This window comes from Athene cunicularia, assembly GCF_003259725.1.
Source record: "Athene cunicularia isolate RWA chromosome 5 unlocalized genomic scaffold, athCun1 chr5_part2, whole genome shotgun sequence".
NCBI classification, from domain to species: domain Eukaryota; kingdom Metazoa; phylum Chordata; class Aves; order Strigiformes; family Strigidae; genus Athene; species Athene cunicularia.
The window spans coordinates 2242833-2257514 of record NW_020799102.1 but is presented as its reverse complement, the minus strand read 5'-3'; the positions used below and the strand labels follow the sequence as shown (position 1 = coordinate 2257514).

At 42.7% G+C, this 14682-nt stretch overlaps 1 protein-coding gene across 4 annotated transcripts in view; it reads right to left on the bottom strand.

The window, feature by feature from the left end:
* The window catches only part of ST5 (suppression of tumorigenicity 5), a 142307-nt gene that overhangs the window by 16840 nt on the left and 110785 nt on the right, over nt 1–14682 (bottom strand). For all 4 annotated transcript variants that reach the window (XM_026850461.1, XM_026850463.1, XM_026850460.1 and 1 more), the window contains 2 exons: nt 12897–13037; nt 9805–9953 (listed from right to left, as the gene is read on the bottom strand). In XM_026850461.1, the coding sequence (XP_026706262.1) occupies nt 9805–9953; nt 12897–13037 (290 nt within the window). The remainder of the gene's footprint in view (nt 1–9804; nt 9954–12896; nt 13038–14682) is intronic.

Here is a 14682-nt window from a genome sequence, read left to right as displayed (position 1 = left end):
GAATCACAATATGACCTCACCTGTCTGGCAAAAGCAGTGCTGCTGTTCCTTCTCCGTGGGGCACCAGTGACGCAGTTAATACTGGGACACACTCCCGTGATTACTGAAGGTGAGTTACAGAGAGCACGGGCACCAGTTCCTCTGTGCTACTGATGATTCCAGGTAGGAGATTTTTTATGATAAACACAGCAGTTACAACCCAGTTTCTGGACTTGTTTTTTCTGACTTTAATTCATGGAGCCATGCTTTGCCACACTGCCATGTCAATGAGTACAGATCATGGAACAGACCTGCCCAGTGGTTTGCATCATCATCTTTGTCCCTTTTCTGGTCCCTCCTCACCATATTTTACAGAAAACTGAGTGGGCAACATCTTCATCCATAAAGTCTTCTCTGACCACATCCCCTTTAACTTCAGCTTGCAACATCCTCTCCTGTCTTGTGCTATCTTATCCTGCCGGTACGGTTACATCAGCAGCCTCACTGTAATTACCTGAGCACGGCCCTGCAGCACATCACGGGTACACCAAGCAAGGGTCTGGGTCTGTCACAGTGCTTGTCTGTCCTTTCATCGCTCTCCCATGAAAGTTTGTTCAGAAGCATGTGGACAGAAAAGCTGTTTTGTCACTGTAAATGTCCTATCATACCAGAACAGAGAATGTCACAGAACTTCAAGTCAAATTTTGATACACTGGGCACTGTGCTAAAATAAAGAACAAGGAACTCAAATTTTAGTATTTTCTAAATACTAAAGACAAGATGACAACAAAGAGACCAAAGATTATACCTGTGATACTCCTGGCCGCTCATGTTGTTATGCAGGAGGGCTGCTGCAGCAATCTGTATCCAACTGCAAGTTATGTCAATGGCTTAAGGAACAAGCAGGTATGTTACAGTGCCACAGTGCAGCCAGAGGCCATGTCAGGAACAGCCAGCACCCAGGCGCTGTCTGCCCTGCTGGGATGATGTCCCTAGCTAAAGAGAGATGAACTGAAATATGATGTGCTACCAGGGATTCCTATTTTAAAGCCACTGGATTTGTAAGTCAACGTAATGCAATTTTTCAATGTTTTATAATTACACAACTCACCAGAGGATATTATCAAAGTAGTAAGTGCAGAGTTCATTTTGACTATACAGGAGGCTCTCTTTTTGGTCCTCATCCAAATATTGGGAGATGGATATTTTATGTAGAATTTCCAAAGGTTATCATAACTTTACACAAATTGGTAACTTTTGCTTCACTAAGAGCTGCATTTTCAGAACCCAGCTCCCACCTTCCTGGAACACCTGAGTGACAGACAGCCTGAGGTCCCACAGATAACCTGCAAAGCACAACCCTGGCTCATGGCACAGATCAAGGTTGCATCATGTGGAGCTGAGAGCTGCAGACCAGAGAATGCACTGTCAGGAGATCGCTCTCCTGCAGAATAGCTTTGAACTACTTAGCTTAAAAGAAAGCAGAGGAAAATTGATCAAAGGGGATTGTGGTTTTAACGTGGACATTATTTTTTGCTCCTGTAATACTTGTGTATGAGAGGTACATGAAAGCCCCTGGAGAAAGACACATGCAAAGTGCCTTTCAGAATGAGCACTTGGCTTTTCAAGCAACTGGCATTCAACCATACTTTCCACAAAGCTCAAGCAAATGGGATTTTTGGCCATAAGTCATTGCTTTGACACATCAGCCACCTGCCCAAGCTTTGTCAGGTGGTTGAAAGAAAAAAAACCCAACTTTTTAAAGTGGAAATCCTTAGTGCCCACAGAGTTATCCAGTCCCTTCCTGCAGAACAGTTTCTTAGCAGAAATCGGTAACAAAAGTGGTTCTGGCCCAGGTACTCCAGAGGAGTGTTAACTACTTGTTCTTTCCACACTGGGACCTTTGATCCCACCAGTCCTTGTTAATGTTCACACTGGCGGTTTCAGATTGCAGGCAGTCATTGCACTATTAACAACATGACAGCTGTGAAGCAGGATGAAGAATTTTTAGAGGTAGTAACAAAGGAGACGAACAATCCCAATTCCCTAATCCTTCTCATTCAAAAGCTGAAAAGAGGGAATCGTCTGAATCCCCTTGCAGGAGCTAGAGGCCAAGTTGGGAAAATGTTGCAATTTACTGTCATACAGTTATTGTGCCAATAAGCAATCCCGAAGAGAATTACCAAACAACATGGTCGTCTTCTTATCCCACTCCTTTTCACAGGAGAGGGGGAGGGAGAGAGAGTTTTGTTGTGCAAATCATAAGTGAAAAACTGTTTTCCCACTGTAAAGTGTTGGCCAAAGCCTGAAGTGACATGAATAAGTATCACTGGAAAGAAGGGCAGGAGGAAAGGAGGAAAAGAAAGATCACACAGGCTCTACCCTTCTTGTGCTACGGCTTATTAAAAATGCCATCGAAGGTTACTGCATATTGAAAATACCATTATTAGATTGCTTTTCTCTGGGACTGTGGAATCTTAAACAAACCAGAGACTTAGAAAGTTCATTTTGTTTCTCAGGCTGTCTCTTCTGACTGACACACATTTTCCTACTGTCCACATACAGCTCCTCTGTTGGCATTAGTCATCATACAATCTGAGTGCCAGAGAAATGTAATCCAAGTGGTACAAAATGTAAGTATCTCTTGAGAGGGGAGAATAAAGTACAAAATTTCTCTCAAAAATCTTGAGAGACAGCTCTGCTAGTTACCTTTAACCACCAATTTCACATCACATTCAACACCACCAATTCTAGCATTTAGACTGTAGAACAAGGCACCCAGCATTTTGCAGGACTGGGCTGCATACAAACATCCTACTCAAAGACTACTAGCTATATTTGGTAGGAAAGAAAGAAGCAGAATGTCAAGAAATTGCAGCTACATCAGGCCAAATAATCACATACCTTACAGAAGGTTTAAGGGTTTTTTTCAGTATATATGTTTCTACTTAACAAAGCTTCATAGTACAAGCAGCCTGAGAAAAACCCAAGTCTCATGGAAGGAAAGCAATTGCAGGTAGGTAACAGACTCAGACAGACTCTGGAGGCTGCTTCTTTTATAAAAGATGGGGGGAGCTGCAAGCTGTTGTCCCTTAGGTGAAGCAGGGGTGGTCTGCAGGTTCTAAATCACTTCTCAACAGGGGCTGATCTGGCTCTTACTGGAGGAAATGGAAACTCTCTAGTTACTTACATGAGAAATGGATGTTTTTGCTGTAGAATAAATTCTGTCTACTAGGCATGATTACATATTGGATAATTAGATCATACAAGAGCTCATTCCTTCCACTGCAGAAATTAGTGGAAGAAATTCTCTAGCTTATGTTCAGCAAGTCAGACCAGACAAGCACAATAATCCTGACAGTATTAAGAAAGCACTTCACAATCTTTGGATAAAAAAATACCAGAAGAAATCTCAGACATCCATGCTTCTCCTGGGTTTAGACATAAGATCTGGGAGCTATTACACATTCCACAGGTACAGTATCTTGCACCTCAAAACATCTCCTTCTTCAATGCAGAGCTGATAACTAAAAAAAGTTTTCCCCAAGACAAAGAACTGGACTTCTAGCTCCGTACGGGGCCGTGCCAGATGTGACCAAGAGAGGACATAGTTGTGTCTCCTGTAGCCTGTGCTCAGAAATGGTACAGACCAGTTAGAGACTGGCGACAGTAAATTCTCACTCATGAGCTGTTTTCTGGCATGTGTGTGTTGTCAAATTTCTCTCACCTTTTTTTTGGTGGAGGTTTTTGTGACAAGGGAAAGTAAAGGGAATCTTTATTACTGGCCAAAGCTCACTGTCTGTTTACTGAGCACACTTTACCTCTTTGTCCTAACCCATGTGTTTTTACCTTTTACCCTGCAGGTTGCCAGATTTTACAAGTGTTCTGATATTTTTCTACCGGAAAGGAGCATTCCCAGGCAGCAGGTGAGCCTGGGCAGGTCCATCATTGCCGTGATTAGTTTGTAAGAATTATATCCTACTTCTGTTAATAAAAAATAAACCATAAGGAAATAGGGAATGAGCTTTCACTTTAGTAACCTGCCCAGAAGTTTAGCTACTCTTGCTTTTCCACTTGACCTTGCTACAGGACTGGGGAACAATAGTTTACTACTAATACACTGCCACTTACCTCCTACTTAAACTTGAGTATTCTAACTTGAGCTAAAACATCATGCTATGATTTTGTCTGTTAGGTTAAAGGATCCCTAATACTATTTTTGCAAGTAGGCACTGAGAGACAGGGATCAGGCTGCTCTCAACTGCTAACTGTGCTGTTTTCTAGCGTGGCCTTACGATTCTCAAAACAACAGATTTCAAATATGAGGAGAAGCGTCAACGCTCCCCGAATATCCCGGGTGTAACAAGGGCAGCCCAAAGCTGTCTCTGTCCGTGAGATTAGGGAAACGCCATTGTTTGTTCTGAAAGCCTTTGCCCTTGAATACGAGTACACACTGGTCCCCTTTTGCTCCACAAAGTTAACAGAAACATGCCTGCGGGATGACTTCCCCCAGTATTTACATATTTATGCTTCTGTCCTGTATTAGTCAGTGTTTCTGTCTGGAGCCCATAACCTTTGGCCAGGTCTGGGATCTGCCTGGACTTTCTACAGTTGTGCTGGAAGACAGATTCCTCATGGCAGTCCAAAATACTCTGGGGAGAGGCAGGGAGGTTTTTGTCCTTAACAGGATAAAGTCTTCCCACCTCATAGGTGCCAAGCTTCTGCTTGCAGCTCTTGACTTCATGGGACAAGTGCTTCAGAGGAGGGTTTTGGGGGGCTGCAGCACACCAGCTGACAGACTGCTGGTCTGTGTTGGGCCAGGGGACGTGTGCTGGCAGAGGGGAAGAGAAACATAGAAGGAAAAAACTCTCCTTGGAAAGACAAAGTCATCTGTGGCCATGCCTAAGGGAGGATGACACTGATGTGCAGGAGATTTAACTGCACTGAAGTTCGCTGTCATCCAGCATTGCCTCAGCCTCATTCCCTCAGATCTCCCCTGCATACAGGTAAGAACTTGAGGGTTTATTTACAATATCTCATGAGATATTGTAAGTTCAGCTGGCTCACACCCAAGGATGGTGCATGATAGACACCTTTCAGTGGCAACACCACCCTGAAGTCTGCCCATCCCAGTGCTCTTGCCCACTCCCATCCATCCCCAGCACCCTGCTCTGCCCCTCTCCCAGCCCAGGAGCTTCTGGTGTGACATGGCCAAGAGGCCCATGTGGTTTGGAGAAGCTCTGCAAAAGGAGTAATTCCTACTGCAGCTGGGCCAGCACAGCCTCCTGGGTGAGGGAGAATGGCGCAGGACAGGAGCAAACAAGGGGAGCAGGACGGGGGACTGAGCTGGCACTGCCGCTTAGAAAAACCCCTGGCCCACCTTCGCCTTGGGGTACGTTTCCAAGTTCACCTATACAGTTTCAAAACATAAAACCCACTGCTGTCAGAGAATTTTTTTTTCCTTGAGGCCCGTGCTCCTGCTTCACTGAGAAGTAGCTGAAATATCTCATATAAAAACAAAATTTACAACAATGAGAAGTTATTTTGTCTTTTACAAGAGCAGGGACTCTCTATAGAAGCCTTTCACAGCCCCTAAAGCTTCAGAAAGGCACTGAAAGGAATATTCTAGGATTTAGATCCACAGCAAAAGACAAGCCTCTTACAAACACTGAATCTGGCCGGCATTGAACTGGACCCACATGTGAAATGTAAGCAAAATATGCTCCAAGTCCTTCACAATATAGTGGATTACAGCAAGAGTGGTTTTTATTTATAAAAAATGGGGTTATAACAAAGGGACATTGAGATGCTCAAGGCCTTCCTTTCCCCTTCTCTAAACATACAGGGGAAAAGGCAAAGAGACTCTCACATGCATAGATACACCACCCACCTCCTCAGCAAATATGTCCACAAATTTGTTTTCCCAGCATAAAACTAAAACAAGCAGTGAAATATTTTTCTTCCAGTGTTTGCTTTCTATTTATTTTCTGTTGCTACCTTTGTGCCTGCAGAAACGCCAGCGTTCCCTGAGCCCCAGAACCTATTCATTTTGCATCTGCTGCCCAGCCTTGCAAACGCCTGAGGACTGCACTTGAGCAGCTCTCCCTTTGCAGCTGGCAGTCATAGGATGGTTTCAGAGTTGGGGTGAACAGGCAGAATGCCTGGAACATAAATAGAGGCTCCCAGCTGGGTATTGGAACTGGGATGGGACATACCACCTCAGCTGTGCTTTCAGCAGATGTTTAAGGAATTGGAACTTTAAGTTACCTCTTTATGAGTTGTTATTATTATTATCATCATCATTATTATTCTTCTTCCAAGTTTCTCTACTGTTATCTTTATTTCTCTGTTGACTTCTCAGCTGTTCATGGAAAGCAAAATACTGAAAGGTCACTGGCAGATTCAAATTAAGTTTTGAAGGTCAGCAAATAGTCACAGGGATTTATTCACCCATTTCCAAGCAGAAAAATATACATAAGCAACTTATTGGTAAAAAAAAAAAAACAACCCAAACCTAACTGCACATATCTAACCAAGGCAACCTCACAGTCCTGTCATTCAGAACTTTACTATTGTTTCCTCATTGCTGGTAGCATCACTTTCTGTGTCGAAAAATGGCAACCCCCCTTCTGCACAAAGATCAAGAACTGTAAATTTTCACATTCTGGGTACTATAAGAACCATAAATAACAATTTATTGAATGAATCTCACTTCACTAGGCATGACTGTCCCTAACTTGTATAATGTGTGAAATCATTTATTGCTTGGAGACCTGTTAAACAGGCAGCCACAAAAGCCCATTGCATCTCATTGTTTGAAGCATAAACCTCAACATCATTTATTTCCAAGCTATTTTTTGGGTACATGCAGAAATCAAACCCTTGTAAAAGCTTTTTAATTTCCTGCTCTCATTCTTTGGGCCCACAGACTGGACCTGTAAGATATTTCACGTCTATTTTTCCACATTACTGGTAAACTCCTTCAGTTTCAGCCGTGATGCCCATAAACAAAATTCACATCAGACAGGGCAAAGGTTCCAAGACAGACAGTTATTAGCTCAAAGCCAGAGTGTTTCATTTTAGACTTCATCCCCATTTAAACCATGAAAACCTCAGTAAGTATTGAATTTAAATCCACTGTCACTTTCGCCAGGCCTTTGTCAAAGGACTCATTATTAGTTTCTATTTTACAGTTCCTCCTAGATCCCCATGCTGAGAGAGGCCACACTGTATTCAAGCAGAGCTGCGTGCACACAGAGCAAGAAGCGGTCTCCGTCCTGTAGCATTTAGGATCCCAGACAGACCAGACAAAAGATAAGAAAGAGGAGCTACGTTTCCAGCATGCATCACAGAGCAGGTCAGAGGGTTCAAGAGAGCTCAGGATTCACAGGTCTTAACCCAGAGCCTTATCTACCAAATCAGATTTTGTCATACCCTTTTTAAACAAAACAAAGTGTGTATATATATATAATAAAGGGTACATACAGATATAATAAATATGAATATAAATCTTTTTGAAAGAAATGTTCTGTCCTTCTTACAGGAGCAACCACAAAACCTCATAAGCCTCTTGAATCCATCTGAATCCTCTCCTTTCTCAAAGTATGTGCTAATGGCCCCTAACCCAATGGCTCCCTCTCACAACAGAAACAACAGTTCGCTGGAGCAGAGTTTTTGCAGGAGTGTGCAATGTTTGGATATGTGTTTACTGAAAGGGCTCTTTAATGTTTCTGGTTCCTGTTGTCCTGGTGCCCTATTTCTGTGTGCCAAAAGGGAGAGAGAGCAGTACTTTGCCTGAAGTGGGACTCTGCTCTGCTCTGCGGCCCGTAGGACTAGGCAGCTATCAGGAGAAAAGCTGTTAGCTTCCAATCAGGCTTGCAGTGTGTATTGTGGTTGCCTGATGAAGTCCTGGGTTGCCATGAGCCCTCAGCATCAGCAGCATGAGTGTTTTCCAAGCTAAGCTGCCTTAAGCCTGTCAAAGTTGGTTTAATTGTTGTTTCTTTTCTCTGAACAGTGACCAGAAGCGTTATATGACGTTGGCTAGGCCAGCTGTCCCAGAGAAATGCTCCAGGGAACGCTCTCTGTCCCAGCCCTCACAGCTGAGGATGCCTCCTGCAGAAGCCATCCCCGCAGTATTGTGCCCACGGCCCATGGATCGAGGCTCAGGGTACTTTGCCAAACCAGGACAAAGGAGTAACTGGGAACTCCAAAGCAGAGCAACAGTTGGCAGCAGCACAGCACAGCCCTCATTTTCTCTGCACCTTTTCTGTGATTTTCCACTCAAATCATTGTGCCATTTGAAGGAATGCAGACCTGTGTCATTCTGAGTTACAGTCAGACTTGTGGGTGCCACTAATTCTGCTAAATGAACAGTAAAACAGAAACAGGCAGAATGTGATTAAGCATGCTGTAGAAAAAGAGTCAGAAGGAACACGCCAACAGTATTTTCAAGAGCCACCTGCCCCAATATTCATGGTGTGACTCACATATCTACTAAAGTACTGCAGAAACCCTGGACTAGCTACACAATTCTCACCAGGAGTTTATGTGAAATTAAGTCATCCCAAATGGTCTTTCAAACTAAGGGTTACTGACAAGGGAAGGGATGAAATAAAATGTTCCTGTTGTTCTAGACAACAAAAAAGACTGCTAAGGAAGTAACTTTATAACCTGAGAAGGGTCTGCAGCTTTAAGAAATTCTCCCCTAAAGGTTGTAAAGCTTTTACTATGCAAAGTATTTTTGCTATTATATACACTGGCAGCCACTAAGTGCAGCTATTATTTCTGGCGGTCATTCAGAGAAGGTCGGGGCTGATAAAGTGTTTAACAGAGTTTGTTTGGGTAGATCCATCTGTGTTTTTAACCACCCATATAGTCTTTTGTGTCCTTTTAGAAGACGCTGGATGTTCCCAAGTCTAATAAATTACGATCTTTATTTTTATTTGCCATCTATTATTATTTATCATGCCACAGCAAAGAACATCTTTAAGTGTTCATGCCTTTCTATATGGATTACACAAGCATCTAAAAAAGGGATGATTCTTTGCTGTGGGGCAGGGGTGCAGCCTACAGAGAGCTCCCATTTCCTTGGTAAAGACCATGTGAAGTTGTGACCTGTTGCTCTCACGCTTTGGGTGTGTTCATGCCTCAGAGGAGTGAAGGAGGGAAGACTGCAATCAAAGGGCAGGGAAGTAACAGGTATGTTGAAAGGATGTAGCAAGGAGCCCAAGATGGAGCTTCAGAAAGGAACTGTTTTCAGGTCACATGAACACCAGGAAAAATTTCCTAACGAGTTGGGATGGACCATAATAGCATTCTTAACACTCCCACTGGATAGATTTGGTAGTGCAGGATTTGAAACCTAGCCCCATTATAAACTCTGTCCTGTATGGAGCAAACCAGGTGAACTCTCAGCACCCCACTTCCCTGCCTGGCTGTACTGCATGGCCACAAGGTAAAGCACCTCAATGACAATCTCTGCTACTGTTTATGAGTACTCTGCTCCAAAACCTGAAATGAAATATTGCTAGGACTATAGTGCCTCAAAATGCTGTGCAAACATGTGCTGACTATGAAGCAGGTGAGTATTGGTATCACCATTTTATAGATGGGAAGGTAAGACAGAACAAGTGGCTTATAGCTAGTGACTGCTAGTCAATGTGTGCCCCAGCTGATGCAAATAATTTCCACTGATGTAAAAAATTATTTAAATCCTACAGTGAGAGGATCTTCACATCTAACAACCATTCGGGACATTTCATAAAGCTTTTGTATCCAGAGATAGTACTGTCCCGAACATGTGGCTCAGGTCCCTTTGACACTTACCTGAGCTTATCTGCTACAAAGATCACACGCCGCTCCAACAGGAGAGAAGCAAAGATCCTGATGATCTGACGAACGCTGAGGCACTTGAAAAGGCACTCAAAGTCCACGTGTTCCAGGCGCGAGTCCATGGGCCGCCGCAGCTCAATGACCTGAACACATCCAACAAACATCAGTCAGCATCACCGGTCAGGGCTGACAGCGCCGGGGTGCCCAGCACCCCAGACCAGGCCCTCCAGCACCGCTTCATGCTTCCTGCTGGGGGGACACTGAGAATGACCCCCCTCCTCCTTTGCAAACTGAGGCCGGAGGCACAGCACTCCAGAGAAATGGCATATTACACAATTCACTATCAAGTTATTCTTCCCAGAATACAGTTGTGCACATTAAATCTGCTGTCATTTCCAAGGGAAACATAATTCTGCCTTCTAAACACCCTGTCAGAGATGTAAAGCTTGGCTGAGTCAACCGTATGAAGCAACAAACTGGAAACACAGGAGCTGGAAGCTTACAGGGTTAAAAAAGCCATAAAGACAAGGTAAATTTGGTTGTAAACTTGGCTAGCAATTCAAATTCCCATCTAGATAGAAGCCAGGCAAAATTTAAACTCAATTTACTTAATTTTCACTCCTCTATGATGCATAATTCACTAGGTAATGGTTAAAACCTTTTTTTTGTCATAAAGATATATACATATATATACTTAACTGGGGAGTCAGGACAAGGTCTTAGATGGTGACTTGTGACATCCCTTTAAAGTCTAATTTTCATACTTCATCCATGACCTCAGGCCCTCTCCTTCCTTTTCTCAAATGCCTTTTGCTTGATTCCTTTATTATATCTTCCTTTTACTCTGCAATTGACATGCTCAGATGTGGAACTTGAAGGTGGAGGACAGAAAAAAGAAGAGGGAAAAATAACATGAAGAAAGAGTAACAGAGGGAGAAAATATGAAGTGCAAGACAGCAAATGATGAACTACTGAGGAATTTGAGGAAATAGAAGGGAAAGGGGAAAAGTTGGCCAACTTGAAGCTGTGTTGAAATCTCTGAAGACATATTAACAGGAATATATATGCATCTCCTTTTTTCCATATGTCCAAAAATCACCATCACTTTATTGCTTTAGACCACTTTTATGTTTTCATGCGCATGACACCACATTCCATGAGCATACTGTACTGGGTTTAAACTGGAGTAGCCCTTACGAAATTCCTCATAAACACACTGCTTTAAAGATATGATCAAGACCACAGGATACTGGAAACAAAACCAATTCATACCAGTTTAGTTGTAATATTGTTTGTGACCAGTACACAGGACTGTAAAAAGAAAATCATTGTTAGAACAGTATTAGTGTACAGATTTTATATTTTTAAGGGTGAAATACAGAAACATTATGGTGCCAAGAGTATTAGATACCCATCACTCAGCTGTTGCCCCAAATAGCAGTAAGAATCAAACTGTGGAGCGATGGTGTACCATGAATACCTCCTCGGGACATGCTGCCTCTGCCTACCTCTTTCTCATATTCAGTAAAGGTGCCCACTCCCATTCCTTAGATTTGGGATTGCAAGCTCAAATTGTATTTATGTGCCAGATCATGAGGAGCTGGTTTTACTGCAAAACTTCCAATGCTAAAATCTTGCTGCGGGGTAGGATGCAATGCAAGTTACAGCAGCTTTTACGAATGCCATGCATGTTTTCTGTTGCCTGGCAAAGCCTTCTGCTTCAGTCTGCTAATCACAAAGAAATATACTGTCTACTTCCCAATTAATCATCATCTTTGTTTAGGCCAGAGGAGCCACAATGTAAGGAGAAGATTCTGTTCCTAATTAAGCCAGCACATTCCATTTAAATAACGAGTTTGTACTAGCATAACAGAGAGCAAAGCTCAACCAGAAGAGAGTTATTTGTTTGTTTGGAATTATCTCAATGTTTTTCTCTGGGAGAGTTCAGAAGCTTGAGCAGAGGATAGAGAAGTTGCAGATCCATGGTTCCCAGATATATTCACATCAAAAAAGCACTATCAGCTCTCACCACTGTTAGGCCACTCAGCCTTTCAGATTTCCTTTGCTTCTCCAGAAGAAAATGCTTGTGACTTAAACATGCCTTGCAAGTCACTTATACAAGGAACCCTTCACATTTTGTACCAAGTGACATTACAGCCCCACTCCGTTGAAGTCAGTGGCGTTACACTTGAGGAAAATATGATTCGATGTAAAAATAGTAATAGCACTGTAAAACTAACCCTAAGGAGTGTGAAACAACCCTAGAGGGGAATTTTTTTCCTTCTTTCACTAACTGGGCCAAATTCAATTCCTATCTGCAGTAATGTATTTCCTCCATACGCTTGCCCATCTGAGTGGAGCTACTGTTAACATACATAAGAACATGCAGAGAGCAGAATTTGACACAGCGAATGGCTAGCAAGTCTCAAGTTACAAAAAACTTTTTAAGCAAGGCACCACTATTGCCATTTTCCACTAAGGCATATGTTGTATGTACTTAAGTCAGTAATAAAAGGAAATTAAATCCATTATATGTGTGCATGCACACACAAACTTTTATATGACATGCTTTTCCAAATATAGACTATTCCTTTAAGGGCCAGTTAAAGGGTATTTATTGCCAAAAAGAGCCATTTAAATGCTGCTGGTCACTCCTCCTACCAAGGCCAGGACCAGCAGTAATGAGGTTTGCAATAACAACCAGCTGCTGACCTGTTCAAGCACAGTCAGCATGGGAAACTTACACTTGCTTGTTATCACCGTGATAAAGTCCAGCAACACTGTCGTCTGTTAACTACACTAGACCAGGCACACGAGGGCATTTGCGTTGTTTGTGCTTTTTTCTTAAACACAACATATTAATAAATGAAAAACAAATACGTAACAATAAATTGGCTTATAATCATCAATGGGAACTAGCATTAGCATATCAACACGGGTACAGCTCCTCGCTTCTCATTTTGAGAGTGTGCCACCTCATATGCCTTGCAGTATCCGTGTATCTCCTCCTGTTTTTCTTTTGCTGTTTGATATTGGAGTGGTGAGGGGGGAGGCTTTGACTCTTAATGTTTGCAGTTGCTTTTTACCTCATTTCCAGCTCCAGGCAGAAAGGTTTTGACTTTAATTGTCTTTCCAGGTGCAGGAAAAGGAGATTCCATCAGACTCCTCATAAATGGATAAACCAAGGCAGCAGATATTCCCCTTCTCCTTTCAACCTCATCCAGGATCTGATCCATTAGTAAGACATAAGAGAGAAAGAGACAGAACATGTCAGCACCACATATGCTTTTGAAGCGTCTTTTGACCCACATGTGCGTAAATACATGGCAGATCTAAATTTAATTTTCCTCTGCCATGCATTTCTTCACTACCGTTAAAGCCACAGGATTCAGTTGTACTCCAAAAATGATACATTTTCCAGTTACAAAATTGAGCCTGTTTGTGAATGCAGTTAACACAGAGACAAGGAAGAAACTGGAAAGGAGAAAGATGACAGCATGGCAAAAGGGATCTATATTGTTGGGATTTTGCCTGAACAACAGGGTGAGCTGAAGGAGAGAAAGATCAAGACAAATCCTTATGATCACAGACCAGGTCAGCATCATGTCTCAGTGGTACATCCTGAAATATATATTAAGGAGAAACACTTTCTTATGCCCTGAGCATCTCTTCCATTTCAACTGAGAGGGCAGGAAAAAGCCAGACCAGCAAGAAAAGCAACGCTGCCACACTATGATACCAGCAAAGGTCCACCAGGAAAGAGCTCCTGGAAGAGTCCCAGCCGTGGTGGCAGCAGTCACGTCGCAGCCTGTGCTGAGCTGGAGCCAGCCCCGAGCAGCCTCTCGAAGCATGCCCAGCTGTTTACACCGGGTGCCTGATTAAGGTCATTTTCTGTTTGACATGATGCAGAGCAGGCAATCTAGTTTCGAAATAAGCAGATGGAACTTCTTACAGATAGAGAGGACTATTATTTTCCTCTCTCTTTGGTCACATGGGCCAACATAAATTAGATCACAGCTAAGTTTTCCCACATTAGACAGACCATATAGACGATAAACCTAAAGAAGACGAGAAAGCAAGCTTCAAAGCAGTTAGTGGTTTGACCTGAAATGGTGATCTTTTAACCACCACTCAAGAGCAAAAGGCCATACAAGAGTTAGTGGGTCTGAGCCAGGCATTTTCCCTTGTTTCTCTTGGAAATGCTTTTCACTGAAACAGAACATTAAAAGATACTTAAGCACAACATGGTGACTTACGATATCTAGTGACACCAAATGCCAACAGAGGCATTCATTGGTGCATAGTTTCCCCCTTCTTCCTTGCAACACAGTAAAGACCTAACTAAAGCAAAGCTGACCCCATATACATAGCTTGCATTCCAGTCCATGGAAGTGGCAGATAACCATAAATGAAGACATTAATTTCATTCTTGATGTAATTTGCAGCACAACTATCCTCACCAAACAAAACCAGCTACCCCAAGGGGAAGTAGTAATGAACCAAGGCTATGCCCCAGGTCCCTTCGTGCTCACACACACTGCTGGCATGCAGTTGTAGTGTGCCCAACACATATTCCCTCTTCTGCAGTCACTATTTGATGTTTTATGTTGCTGGAGTTGGGGGCCATGTGTGTGTCATATTCCTGTCCGAGAACCTTTACAACACAAATAAAAAGGAGCATTTAAACGAAATAAAAGTTCAACAGAGATCTCAGGAGATAATATAGTCAAAAACATCTGTTGAAACCATGACTAAACGAACTGGCTGGAAGTAAAGATATCTGTGGTTCTCACGTCTGTCTTAGCAGTGCGTATTACAACAGGGAGCATAAAAGGCTTTGAGGAAGATTAAAATAACACAGGTTATCGGAAA